Below are 13,165 nucleotides of genomic sequence, written 5' to 3'. Positions count from 1 at the left end.
CGTGACTCTTTTATTCAAAGACTATGTCCCAGGGGCTTACCTCTAAACTGGAGATAATGGACTAAGGCTTCTTGTGAATTACCGCTTCTTTGGTTCTCAAAACAGGAAGATTCCACCTTTTTCTCCTGCAGAGAAGCACTCGTCCCCCAACAGATGCTCACCCTACAGCCTTCTCTTCCTTCTTAGTCATCAGTGTAGGCTCCTGTCCCATTCCTGCCCTGCATATCTCACAGTGACCTCCATGCAGCTCTGGCCAATCCCTTTGGACCCAAGAAGTCTAAATTAAGTCTAAGAACAGGCTCATAACTACATTTGGTCAACCAATGTAGTTGACTTCCTTTGAAGCCCTTAAGCCCTATGAAGGGTCTTCTAGGCATATATTTACCCAGGTCTCTGTCTGAAACTGAAGAAGAGATTGCTGTGATCAAAACCCAATTTTCCCATGGTACACCCTTCCCACTTCTCAAATCTAAAATGGAAAACCAGAAGCCAGAAGGCTTTCCTGTTTTAAATGAAGTTGCGAGGTCCCCTACTCACTTAATCCTGGGCCAAATGCAGGAACATTTCCCAGCCTGACCTCTGGGAAGACTGGTAGGTGCCAGGTATACTAGTCCCAGCCTTCTAGCCCAACTGTGTTTGTGGATGCTCCATCCCTCGAAGACCAGCCTGGGCATCTGCTCAGGCTGGATAAACTTCCCTGGAGCTGAGTAAGTTCAGCCTGGCCCAGGCTGCACCTCAGAGAGGTGTAGTCTAGGTTCTCAGTAGGAGGCATCCTTGACCAACCCCACCTATACTTGCTTGTCCCCAAAGATTCTGCATATTCATTTCTAGGGATGTTGTAGCACAAAGAGGCCATACTCCTCCCAAGGCCAGGTCACTCATATAGCAGAGAAAGGCTGTTCATACACATTCCTTCATAACTGATTGAGAAACTGCTTCATGACACAATTTTAGGGAAGAGGCCTTTGGAGAGGAGCTGAAGTCAGTGCCCATTACTTAGCTGCTGCTTTGGCCTTGTTTCCATTGGTTGGGGGGGATTATGTAGCCTGAGGCAGACCTTGCCTTGGTCTGAGTTCAACACAGTTGCCCAGATGTTGCTCTGCCTTGATTGACAATTGATCTTAGAAAGCTCTAGGGTGGGTCTTTTCTTCCAGGCCCCAAGCCCTCCACCTACCAGCAGTGTAACTGTTGGTTTCCTGCCCTGGACATAGGCCACCCGATTGGTGCTGTGCTTCAGGCTTGTGAGACTGGAGTGGTACCCCCATCATGTACCCAGGTCCACATACAAACCCCTCCCTCTCCCTGCCCTTTGGGAGAAGCTCTTTATTCCTATAATATGACTTGGACCCCTTTTTCAGTTAACTTTTCCCTTCTGCCCTGACTGCCCAGCCTGGGTCTTTGGTAAAAGAACTTGAAATTGACCAAGAGGTGAAGAAGCTCTGAGCAGAGCAGCCTTTGCTGTTTTCTGGTTGTTGCCACCCTCATTTAGAGGTTCAGGCAGAAAATGGGACCTGGCTCCTCTTTGCCAAAATGAATTGTCCAGGGAACAGTCCTCTTCTTTTACCCTGTGTTTTCCTCCTCCCAGAACAAAGATCTGGAAAGGAAAACAAGTGGATAGCACCAAGAGCTCTTAGAAGCTGGGGGCCCAAGGATAGTGGGGGTCCTTTCGTCAAGATGGAAGCCCTCTTTACTAGAAAAAGTCCCCATGAGATAAGCCACATGATGAATCCTTCCCCCAGGTGGAGGTGGGGTTCTATAGTATGGGTCTGCACATTTTGTGTTGAGGACTATCTCTAGTAAGGGATCTGGAGTTTTCAAGTGTGTCCTGGGTTTAAGAGATGGCTTGACTCTCGAATGTAAAACTGACTGTGCCTTAGCATCACCCTGTCCAGTGCCCCTGGGGCAGCTGGTGGTGTCCAGGAGAATGGTTCCTGCTCCAGATTTAGATACTTTTATTTGGTTGGGGTGTTCCTGTCTTCTGCTCTGCAAGTTGGGGGGTGGGGGTGGGGCAAAGCTAGTATCCCAGGAGACTTGTGCCACAGCTTGTTCGCAGTTTACACAAACTCATCTTTAAAGCTCCCAAGTAGAATCTGACTGGCAAACTCCAGCTGCAGCATACGGAGCTTCTAGATGTCCACTCCTTTGAATGGGTGTCAGTGCCGCTGAAGCATGGGAGAGAGGAGAAGCAGGGCAGAGCTATTCTTCTCCTGGGAGAGGGATGGCCTAAGCCCAGGGGTGGTGAACTTGGGGCGTTCCTCTCACTCCTGCAGGAAGGGACAAGTAGGACCCCTCTTAAGCAAGTTCCTGTTTCTTACCACTAAATTGGTTTCCTTTTTCATCCAAAAGTTGGAACTCCCCAGATTCACACTATACAAGCCAAATCTGAATTCTGAGGTTCTAAAATATCTTTTTTTTAAAAATGTATATATATATATATATATATATATATATATATATATATATATATATATATATATATTACTGATTTTAGAGAGAGGGGAAAGGAGAAGTGAGAAACACCTATCGGCTGCCCCCTGCACACCCCATCCTGGATATTGAGCCCAAAACCCAGGCATGTGCCCTGATGGGGACCTCTTGGCGCATGGGATGATGCTCAGCCAACTGAGCCTCACTGGCCAGGGCAGATTCTAAAACATCTTAAACCACAAGAGAGAAAATCTAGTTGTTTTCCGTCCAGATCAGCAGGCCCTCTGTTCCTTCCTTTCCTCAGTCAGCTCTAGCAAGCAAGGCTCATAGGCTAGTTCCTAATGCACTGACAGGAGCCATCCCATTAAGGACGACTTCTCGAAACCTGCCCCTCTGGATTACAGATGCCTCATTTAGCAGTAAAAGGCATTGCTTGAATTGGATATATTTATGTGACTGCGGGCATTCGTGGCTGTAGAGTCTTTGACCATAATGTTATATGTAATGGGAACTATCTTGTAAACTTGAAAAAAAATAAAGTTTTTATTTTCTATACAGTTTCCTCCTGTGTCTTTTCTGAATAGGATCCACCCAGCTGGTAGGAGACTAAGTAAGGCTTCATAAAAACCTGAAGCACTCATTAAAAGATAGCGCCCTTTTAATAAATGAGTCATTAATTTCACCAAAAAAGTAGAAACCAGGTGACTAACCATTTGGTATAAATGTACATGGGAAAATAAAAGATTTTAAAATAATGTGCAAGGGAAAGTTTCTTAATTGTCTATAGAATATATTGCTTTTTAAAGTTTAGGACTGGTATGATGAGAGATTTCATTTGCTGTCAAATGTGCTGAAACTCAGTTATTAAAGAGAGTAACTTGCTGTGCTGAGCTTAAAATGCAAAAGCAATAAAACGGACAAACTGACATCAAACCTTGTTTGACTTGGCCCGATTTCATGTCACATCAGCTACTTTTTCTCATTTCATTTCTTCAGGTTTGGGTTTGACTGTCCGTTACTGGTCTGGAAAAATCAAGAATTATTTTGCCTTTTATTCCAGTGAAGCAAATCAGAATTCAGTTCTAGCTTCCAAGCACCATACACGTCAGACTACAAGATGTATTTTCTCCCAAGTTGCCCTAGAAAAGAGGGGGTTGCTATGTACTCTAGGCATTAAATATTTTCATCAGAAGGCGCATATTTTGGCCTGGCCGGGTGGCTCAGTTAGTTGAAGCATCAGCCTGTACACCAAAAGGTTGCTGGTTCAATTCTTGATCAGGGCACATATCTAGGTTGACGGTTCGATTTCCCGTCGGGGCACTTACGAGAGGCAACCAATTAATGTCTCCCCCTTGACCCCCCGCCTTCCTCTCTCTCAAATCAATAGAACATATCCTTGGGTGAGGATTTAGGGCAAAAATTTTTATTTATTTAAAAAAAGAAGATGCACATGCTGGAACCACAATGAAGCCAACTTGTGAGTTGCTAGATCCTTACTTGCTTGTAAGTACAAATATTAGAGTATTGACTGCTGCTCAAGCCCAAAGAGTAAACGCCTCCGTCTCCCTCTGCAATAAGTATAACATCTGCACATTTCTCAAAAAATTTTTGGTGGCAGGCAATTCAAGAGGTTTTCATTCTTCAAAAATAGGTTTATTGACATTTTGAAAAAAAGGATTGACAGGAATCTTCAAAAGAAATTCCTAATGGCATGTAATGTCACTCATCTTTGTAAAGTCTTTGACTCTGTAAACTTTTAAGTGTATATACAAATGAAGCTTTTTCTATAGCTTTTTAGTCTACTTTGGAGTTAATTGCATATATATTGCCATCATTTGACAACTTCATCTAGAGTATAGAACTTTGGCAAAAAATTAAAAACATCTTTTTGGGGATGTTTTCTCAGGGGAAAATAGGGAATTCCCTACTTTGCACCTTCTGTTGATATATTTGGCATCTCCCCTGAGTCTAGTCTCCACATACGACAGGAAGAAATGTGGAAAAGTAAACGGAGCAAGTATTTGATTTAGTGAAACTTAGGATCTACATCCAAGGCTAGGCTGGGCACTTAGCCCACTGTCTGGGGTCTCAACCTGACATTCTTTATGGGTTAAGAAAAATGATAATTATTTCACTGTTGTGTGTGTGCATGTGTGTGTTGAAATGTATTCAATTAAAAGAATGGTCCTTTCCCTGAGTACATTATATCCTTTCTTTTAGAGATGATGAAGATAATAGATGGTGATACTTTTTACTGCCTTTTTTGTTCAAAATTAAATTTTACTGGTCCATGAAATTTAGAAGTCTGGAAGTCCTTTCTGCCTCTACTATGTTATATATGTAGAAAAGCACCAGCATCATGTTCCCGGAGCCTCTTCCTATTGCCAACCCTCATCTCTGTGTCATGCTTGGCTGTGGGCCAATATAGCAGCTACAAGCCCTCCTTCATACAGTCCCTGCTGACTTGGGGTCTGGGATAAAATTCATGCGCATGGCTCTCTCCCTCATCTCCTTTAGGGCTTGGTTTCTCAGGGAGGCCTTCCCTGGCTATTCTACATAAAACTGTAACTCCCACATAACACACAAAAACACACACACTCCCTGCCCCCTTCCCTACTTCTGTTAGCACTTAACACTATCAGATACACTGTCTTACTTACCCTACTTATGAGTCTCCACTAGAACAAGTCATGAAATGGAGACTGTCCTGAGTCCCATCACAGTGGTGACTGTTTTCTTCTGTCTCCAGCACCCTTTTCCTGTTATGTGTTTCTCCAAACCACAGATCTCCCAAGAGCAGCAAAAGGCTCCACCTCCCTGGCACCACTGCCCACTTCCACATCCCTTAAGCCACCTCATCACTGGAGCGCCCAGCAAAAGCTACCTGAGCTCCCAGCAAAAAGACCTTCACCTGGGCTCCTGTATTTGCTTCCTGGCACTAAAGGTGTTTGTGGCTACTCCTGCCAGGCCCAGCAGCAGAGCACTTGTCAATCCAGACCAGGGTTCTGATCCCACCTGAACGATCAACCCCACGCTGGCTCACCGGCTCCTGAAACTTAGAAAACAACATTGAGAAGTCCTGCCTAAGCCAGCCCTCTTCTCTGTCCCAGGGCCTTTACCGATTTTGAGCAGTGGATTTTGTGTCCCTGACCCGTTCTTTGCAGGCAGCTTTGAATTCTGTAGATTTAGATTAATGACACAACTAGTTTGTAGGATTTTATAAGGTTTTATTTATTTTTTATTTTTTTTATGATTTTATAAGGTTTTAATAATAACCTAATAATACTGTTGAACAAAACAGCACATACATGTCTCTCACCTGCAGAGACACGCATACACCTCTCCTTCTCACAATAGACTCTGAGGTAGAAAATACACTGTCTAAAGTGTAAAAAAATATTCAACCAGCTTAACCATGGCCCAGACCATAGGTTCACAAGGCACTTGGTTGAAAGGCAGCCCCTGGAGAGCAGGGACAGAGGCTGGACCAGCTGCACTAAGGCCTTGGAGGGGTTAACGGAGGCCAGCCAGTTGGGCATCCATGGCTCCAGCATGGAGCAGCTGGAGATGGGCAGGGTGGCAGCTGATCTTGTTCTAGGATCCAAGGATAAAATAATGTCCCTGGCACATAAAATGCTCTCGGTAAACATTTGGTGAGTGAATTGAATGACTGAGGTGGGGCAGAGGGGGAAGAACTCTAGAGAACACATCCTGGAGGTCAAGGCCTTCTAGCTCAGGCTAGGGGAACCAAAGGGTAGGAGAGCACCTCCTCCAATTATTTCGGAGGTGAAAATACCAACACTGGGGTGTTTGGGGCACCAGATATACTGGTTGGGAGGTACAGAAAAGAGGATCTCTTCTTTCTTCCCAAAGTGCTTTGAACATAATTGAGGCTCTTGACCTCCAGGGCCTGGAAGGCCAGCCTCTGTCTTACTCAACTCTGGTCTTTGGTGCCTGGCAAGAGCAGGCATCAAGAGCTTGTTGAGTGAATCAAGGCCCACAGCAGCATAATTAGCTTATCTTCTCCTGCAATCTAACTGACTGCACGTGTCCTTCTGTCCCTGGCTGGGTTTGACCCTGCCTCAAAGGACTCCATTTACCTCTCCCTCCTGGGGCCAAGCAGCCTCCTCCCTAGCCTTGGGGAAAAAATTCTGAGCCAAATGGTCCGCACGCCTGTTCTGAGGCAGCTGATAGCACTCGAGGGAGCGGAAGGCGTGGGTCCCGTCCACCTGCGCAAGCTGCCAAGGGTAGCTGGGGTGCAGCCAGCGGTAATAGACAAGCCGCAGAACCAGACCCAAAAAGAAGCTGATGCCTCCCACAAGCAGCAACACCTGCAGGGGGATCCCACTGGGCAGCCAGGCACTTTGAGTCACCCAGGTGACCACCATGAGAATGCTGTCACTCAGGAGAAACACCAGGTGGATGGTGGCACGGCCTCGAGTGCGACCTTCAGCCACATTGAACCAGGAGAAATAAAGGATGGTGGCCACTGTTGCCCGGTACAGCCACTCAGAGTGGGGATCTGGCATGAAGTCGGTGCCCTGAAACGAGACCCAGAACAGCAGCACCAGCCACAGGCCCAAGAAGTGCAGAGCCACGTAGCGGGGGAAGAGAGCTGAGAACAGGGCCACAGCCAGGACTCGGGGCCACAGCAGCAGCAGGTTCCACAGGAAGTAGATCACGGAGGAGCCCAGCCCCAGGACGGGCGTGGAGGGGAGGCAGGTGCGCAAGGCCCGGTGGTAGTCAAGCAGTGCCCACGAGATGCCCACGAAGGACGTGCAGATGCCGACCCCTACGGAGAGGAAGAGGGAACAGCTGAGCCCTGTGGGCAGCCTGCCTGGCACTCCCCAGAGCTTGCAGGTTCTGGGGGCCCTCAAAACCACCCTGAGGAGGGTATTAGAACCCCTAAGTTGTGGAAGGGAAAACTACAGCTAGAGAACATTGTTCTCACAACCAAAAACAGGCTTGGGATTCAAATATGGGGTCTGCCCTCCACCACAAAGCTTTACTTTTCAGATGCTATCACAGTGATATTTTTTAGGGATAAGAGGCTGTGTGACATATACACTTTCATCTACACCCCTGGGCCTTGGCCACACCATGAGCATCTTAGAGAGCCCTGTAACCCTTCCTTTCCCGAAAGAGCCCAAGTGTTTCTTGCATCTGAAAATCAGTAGTCCCAGTTTCCCCTTTCTTAGTCTCAGAAAGGAAAGCTGTCCGGCCGGGCGTGGCTCAGCGGTTGAGCGTCAACCTGGGATCCAGGCGATCGGGGTTCGATCCCCGGTCAGGGCACATGCCCAGGTTGCGGGCTCGATCAATGACTCTCTCATCATTGATGTTTCTATCTCTCTCTCCCTCTCCTTTCCTTTCTCTGAAATCAATAAAGATATATTTTTAAAAAAAGAAAAGAAAGGGAAGCTGGAAACCCCACAAGGTGGCAACAGGCCTCCAGCTGAAGGCGCCCTGCTGTATGGCCGGGACATCCTCACTCCCCTCCCCTCCATGCTCAGACTGGGCCCCGCTCTCAATTTTCCAAGACTCAAAAAGTTTACAGTGGGGATCCTATCCCACCTCCTGGTTGTCCACCATGGTTTAGAAGCACCAGGGCCCCTAGGGAGGGAGGGAAGCAGCACTGGAATGTCTCTAGAATGCTTCCTCCCTGGCCTCCTTCCCACCACATCCATTCAATAGATGTTTACTGGGAACCTGTTTTGGGCCAGGAACCCACGCGCAGCCTGGATTCACATCTGTGGCCATCATCCTAACTCCGCACACTCTGAGTCTCAGACTATTCTTCCAGTCTGCCCAGCACGCCGCATTCTCTGGGCACGCAGCTTTGCCCATGATAGGAAGGCCAGGAGCACATGCCCCGTTTCTCGTGGCCTGCTCCTCCTTACCCTGCAAGTTCCAGCTTGAGTATCCCCTAGAGCCACCCATCCAGATCCCACCCCACTCACTTCTGTTGAAGTAATTATCTATTTCCTTATCTCTGAGCTCCTGCAGGATAGGAAACTGATTCTGCTCCCCTGGGATCCCCAGGCAGCCCAGTACGTGCCACATAATAGTAGCTGAACAAATGTTTGCTAAATAAAAAGTTGGGGAAATCTGTCTCTTCCATCATTCCTCTCCCCCATCCCCCATACACGTTCAGTGTAGACTGTATCCATTTGTCCCTGGTCCTAGATACCCACTGCCCTCAAATAGACAAACAGAAATGTGTGCCCCCTAAGTACTGTGTGTCCCAGGGCAAATCACTTTACCTTTCTGTACCTCTTTCCTCTGTGCAAAATGGAGATAAACATAGCACCAACCTACAAGGCTGTGAATGTGACAATAAAGCACTCTGTACAGTGCCCGGTCAATAGTAGGCACTTGATCATGATGGCCGCTATTACTGGTGTTTTTCAATTAATACTACCGGAGTCTTCCCCAGGTCACACGGTGAGTGATGGCAGAGTGGAGACTTGTTCCTTGGGAGGCTGTGGCATCTACGGGGGGATGGGGAGGGGGTGGCAGAGAAAGGAGAGTCCTGGACCTTGAATCAGACATGAGTGAGTTAAAGTCCTAGCTGGGCCACCAGCTGGTCTGCAACCTTGAGCCCAATACTACCCTTTTACAGGAGGAAACCTTCCCAAAGCTCCTCAGTGTACAAACTTCTCCCATGGCTTATAAGGCCACCTGCCTCTCCGTTTTCAGCCCACTTTAATTACCTGCTTTACAGTCAGCCCAGCAGGGCAGGGGCTGGTCCTTGTTCACTGCAGTGTCTCCAGCACAGAATTGCTCAATAAAAACTTAAGTGAATGAAGGTGCTCAATAAACAGTTACAGACCAAGTTGCCTATTATGTGTCAGGCACCCTACACACTTTATCTGTTGTCTTCAAAATTGCAAAAGTTACAATTAAGATTTATTATGCACCAGGCACTAGGCCTATATGCATCACATCCCTTGATCCTTTCATCGATTCTATGAGGTAGGATTATTTACGTCTATTTTACAGATGAAAACAAACCGATTCTCAGAGAGGTTGAGTCATTTGTCCAAATTCATACAGCCAGTGTTTGGATTTGACTTTGGAACTGAACCCAGACCAGCCTGACTAAAGGATGTGCTCCTATTTCCTAGGCAGTCCTTATAAAAGAGTGAAAGCGTTTCTGAGATTTGTGGGAACCTTTCCCAAGCTGTGAAAGTGGGGCTAGCTGCTGGCAGAATGACTACTCACACTGGTAGTACTCGGCCTGGCCACTCTGCAGGACGATGGCCAGCACCAGCGTGAGCTGCGGCGTCTTCTCCAGGAAGGTCTCAAAGAGCCGCAGCATGCTGATGTCCAGGGAGAGGAAGTCAGCATAGGCCAAGTCAAACTGGGAGGGCACCTCCTGTTGCCACACCAACAGCCCCTGCTGCAGCCCTTGCATGCACCTAGACGCACAGGGATGACCCCAGGGGCCAGGTTAGTGTCCTGAGGCATTCCTCCTTCCCCTACCTATCAGGTACCTGCAGACAGGCTCCAATCCTAGCTCATCGCTAACATGCTGTGGGGCCTTGGGCAAGCAACTTAACCTCACTGAACTTGTTTCTCCATCTGTAAAATGGATGAATACAACTCCTGCTGCTCCTGCTGGCCAGGCACTGTCCCAAGTTCATCACAAACCTTGTCCAATTTTATGTTTTACAATATCCCCATTTTACAGATGGGAAAACATAACCAAAGAGCGAATAAGCAGTAGTGTTTGAATATCAAAGGCACACAATATAATTGCCTAAAGCAACAGTCCTCAAATTTTAGCAAGCCTAAGGATTTCTTAGGATCCTGTGGGGAAGGGGAGCCACTGAGAACTTCTGAGCACCAGTGAGACAGGTCAGATTGTGCTTTAGAAAGAGCTCCCAGGCTGTGGAGAAGAAGCATAGAAGGGGATAGACCAGAAGCAGGGATCTATTTAAGAGACTGTTGTAACAATCTGGGGAGAAAGGACAAGAGCCCCAGAGTGGTGGGGATGGAGACCAGCTGAGTTAAGAGAGCCCAGAAGCCTGGCCAAGTGTGGCTCAGCGGTTGAGCATCAACCTGGGATCCAGGTGATCAGGGTTCGATTCCCGGTCAGGGCACATGCCCGGGTTGCGGGCTCGATCAATGACTCTCTCATCATTGATGTTTCTGTCTCTCTCTCTCCCTCTCCTTTCCTCTCTCTGAAATCAATAAAGATATATTTAAAAAAAAAAAAAAAAGAGAGCCCAGAAGTTGGACAGACAGGCCTGGGTGACCCATTGGCATGAGGGGGGAGTGGAAGATGCACTAAGGCTCCCCCCACCCACAACTGGTCTACTGGCTACTGGGAGCTGAGCCCATTCACTCACTGTGAATTCACTCGTCAGACACATACTGTTACCTCCCTTGGACGCACTTGACAACACAGTAAGGGAGTAGGCAGGCAGGCTGGGGCTCTCCTTCAGCAGAAGCCTCGCCTCTGGTCCCTCAATGCCATGGCAGAGTCCTGCCTCAGCCTAGTCACAGGCAGACACAGAAATCCCATTTTCAAAACCAAAGCTTAGTACATTGTCTGCCTCACACTCAGCAGAAATAGGAAAATGGAAGATGCATGATTTAGTTATGGATTCGGGGCTCATCAAGGCCTGCCAAGATGGTAATAAGTGTGTCTCTTCATGCCACCCAGAGTTTTACTGATGCCTGTACAGTCCCTCGGGCAAAACGGCAACATTCAAAGCCCCTCTTGCCCACTCCTGGGCACTCGATGCAGCTTTGTCAAGGCAAGAGCTGGAGAGAATCTGTAAAAATGGATTCAAGAGCAGACCCTGGCTCCAGCCACCCCATCCCAACCAAGGCCACATTGCGTCCTGACTTTATCCCATGACTCTGACCCCTTGGTATCAGTTTCCCCATCTCTAGCGGGCTCTGCCAGTTCTAGAAAAGAGCAAAACCCACGCAGATTTTCTGGGACTGGGCCTATGCCCAGCCCTGGCTGGCTCCAGGGGCATGGAAGAGTCAAACCCCATCTCTGCCCTCTTGCTTGGTCAGGGGTGGGCGGGGGGCAGGGAGGAAATTTTCTGGGAGAATACAACTAACTGGGAAAGAAAAGATGAGAGGCCCTCAGGGGTGAGGGAATAAGTACTGCTCTGGGGGGTCAGGACTGCAGAAACTCTCATGAAGCTAGCTCACATTTGCACACAATTCACAGGTCTCATTTCATTTAATCCTTACCAAACAGAAGGAGGCACTATGACCATGCCACTGGAACAATGAGTAAACTGAGACCTAGAGGGGTCAAGTGACTTGCCCAAGGCCCCATCCTCAGCTAAAAGGAACTCTGGTCTCTCTGCACGTCTTTGCCCTTTCAACAGAGTCCATCAGGAGCTGAGCACTGTGGTCTTTCCTTCACTCCTCACAACAGGCCTGCCTGCCAGACCTATGTCTAGATTTACTACCTCTTTTTAACAGAGGAGGAAACCCAAGCTCAGAAAAAGCCAGGAATGAGGTCACAGGGGGTAAAGCCAAGACTGGCCCCCAGAGAGATCTGACTCCAAATCATGCCTTTCCTCTCTGGGCCTCAGTTCCTTTACCTGTGAGAGGAAGGGTAGGGCTAGGTGAGTTCTGAGCGCTGTCACCCAGAGTTACCTTTCTTTAAGGAGCTGGAAGCTCACCTGCAGGTGACGGCGCCCACGGGTGCCTCCCCACCCCCTCCCCGTGTCAGGGCGCTCACCTGTACAGGTAGCCCAGCTGCAGGAGGTGGAGCAGCGCCAGGCAGCGGACTGAGGGCTGCGACGAGTGCAGGCCAGCGGGATCCGCGCGCAGCCAGACCCAGCTGAAGACTTGCAGCGCGACCGAGGCGAGACCCAGCAGCGCCAACACCAGCGCGGCCCACACGTAGCGGCCGCGGAGCGCATACTGGCTCACAGCCCACAGGTCGGAGCCCAGGTGGATCAGGAAGGCGGAGATGCCCAGGACGCCCAGGATCAGGTCCCAAAGGAGAGTGGTGCGCAGTGACCAGGACATGACCCGCCGGCCTCTCCCCTTTCTTCTCTTCTGGGCTGGCACCCGCCTTCCCCGCCCGGGTCCTAGCGGCAGGAAGGAGGCGGTCACAACTCTCCGAGCCTCCCACCGCCGGGACCTCTTGCGCGGGACTTCCCGGTCCCGCCCTGTCCGGGGTGGAGCGAGGCCCGCAGACTCCGCCCCAGCTGTTTGGGGTCCACCACCCCAGCCTCGCCGCTCCGGGGAAGGCCGCCCTGACCCTGGCTCTGCAGCCTTCGCAGGGATTCCCCTCCCCAGACCCGCGGAGCGCCGAGGGCCGCTAGGTCCCCAGAAGGGCGTCGGAGCTGCACTGCCCTTAATGTAGCAGGTTTCTAATTGCCTTGCTTTGCATTTAAGACCCCTGGAGGTCCATGATGGCGAAAATGGCCAGAGATGAGCGTCCAGGCTAGAACTGCCACCTCTCACGTTGCATTGTTGCGAAACAAAACAGAAAGGCCTAGCCCGGCTGGCGTTGCTCAGCGGTTGAGCATCCACCTAAGATCCAGGGGACGGAGGTTCGATTCCCGGTCAGGGCACATGCCCGGGTTGCGGGCTGGATCCCAAGTAGGGGGCATGCAGGAGACAGCTGATCAATGACTCTCATCATTGATGTTTCTATCCCTCTTTCTCCCTCTCCCTTCCTCTCTCTGAAATCAATACATATTTTAAAAACAAAACAAAAAACCAAAAAGGCCTATTCTGATCCCAGATTGCGGGA

The 13,165-nt window shown here is 49.2% G+C and overlaps 1 protein-coding gene across 1 annotated transcript; it reads right to left on the bottom strand.

Moving 5' to 3' along the window:
* Positions 1-5,676: 5,676 nt before the first annotated feature.
* XKR8 (XK related 8) lies at positions 5,677-12,580 on the bottom strand. The gene is made up of 3 exons (XM_081146281.1): positions 12,140-12,580; positions 9,649-9,845; positions 5,677-7,219 (listed from the first exon to the last, which is right to left on the bottom strand). Exons 1-3 carry the CDS (start codon positions 12,430-12,432, stop codon positions 6,510-6,512), a joined length of 1,200 nt encoding a protein of 399 aa, XP_081002407.1. The 5' UTR covers positions 12,433-12,580; the 3' UTR covers positions 5,677-6,509.
* Between the last annotated feature and the right edge of the window lie 585 nt (positions 12,581-13,165).

The sequence above is a fragment of the Miniopterus schreibersii genome (genome assembly GCF_964146895.1).
Source record: "Miniopterus schreibersii genome assembly, chromosome: 8".
NCBI lineage: Eukaryota > Metazoa > Chordata > Mammalia > Chiroptera > Miniopteridae > Miniopterus > Miniopterus schreibersii.
This window is presented reverse-complemented; position numbering and strand designations above follow the sequence as displayed.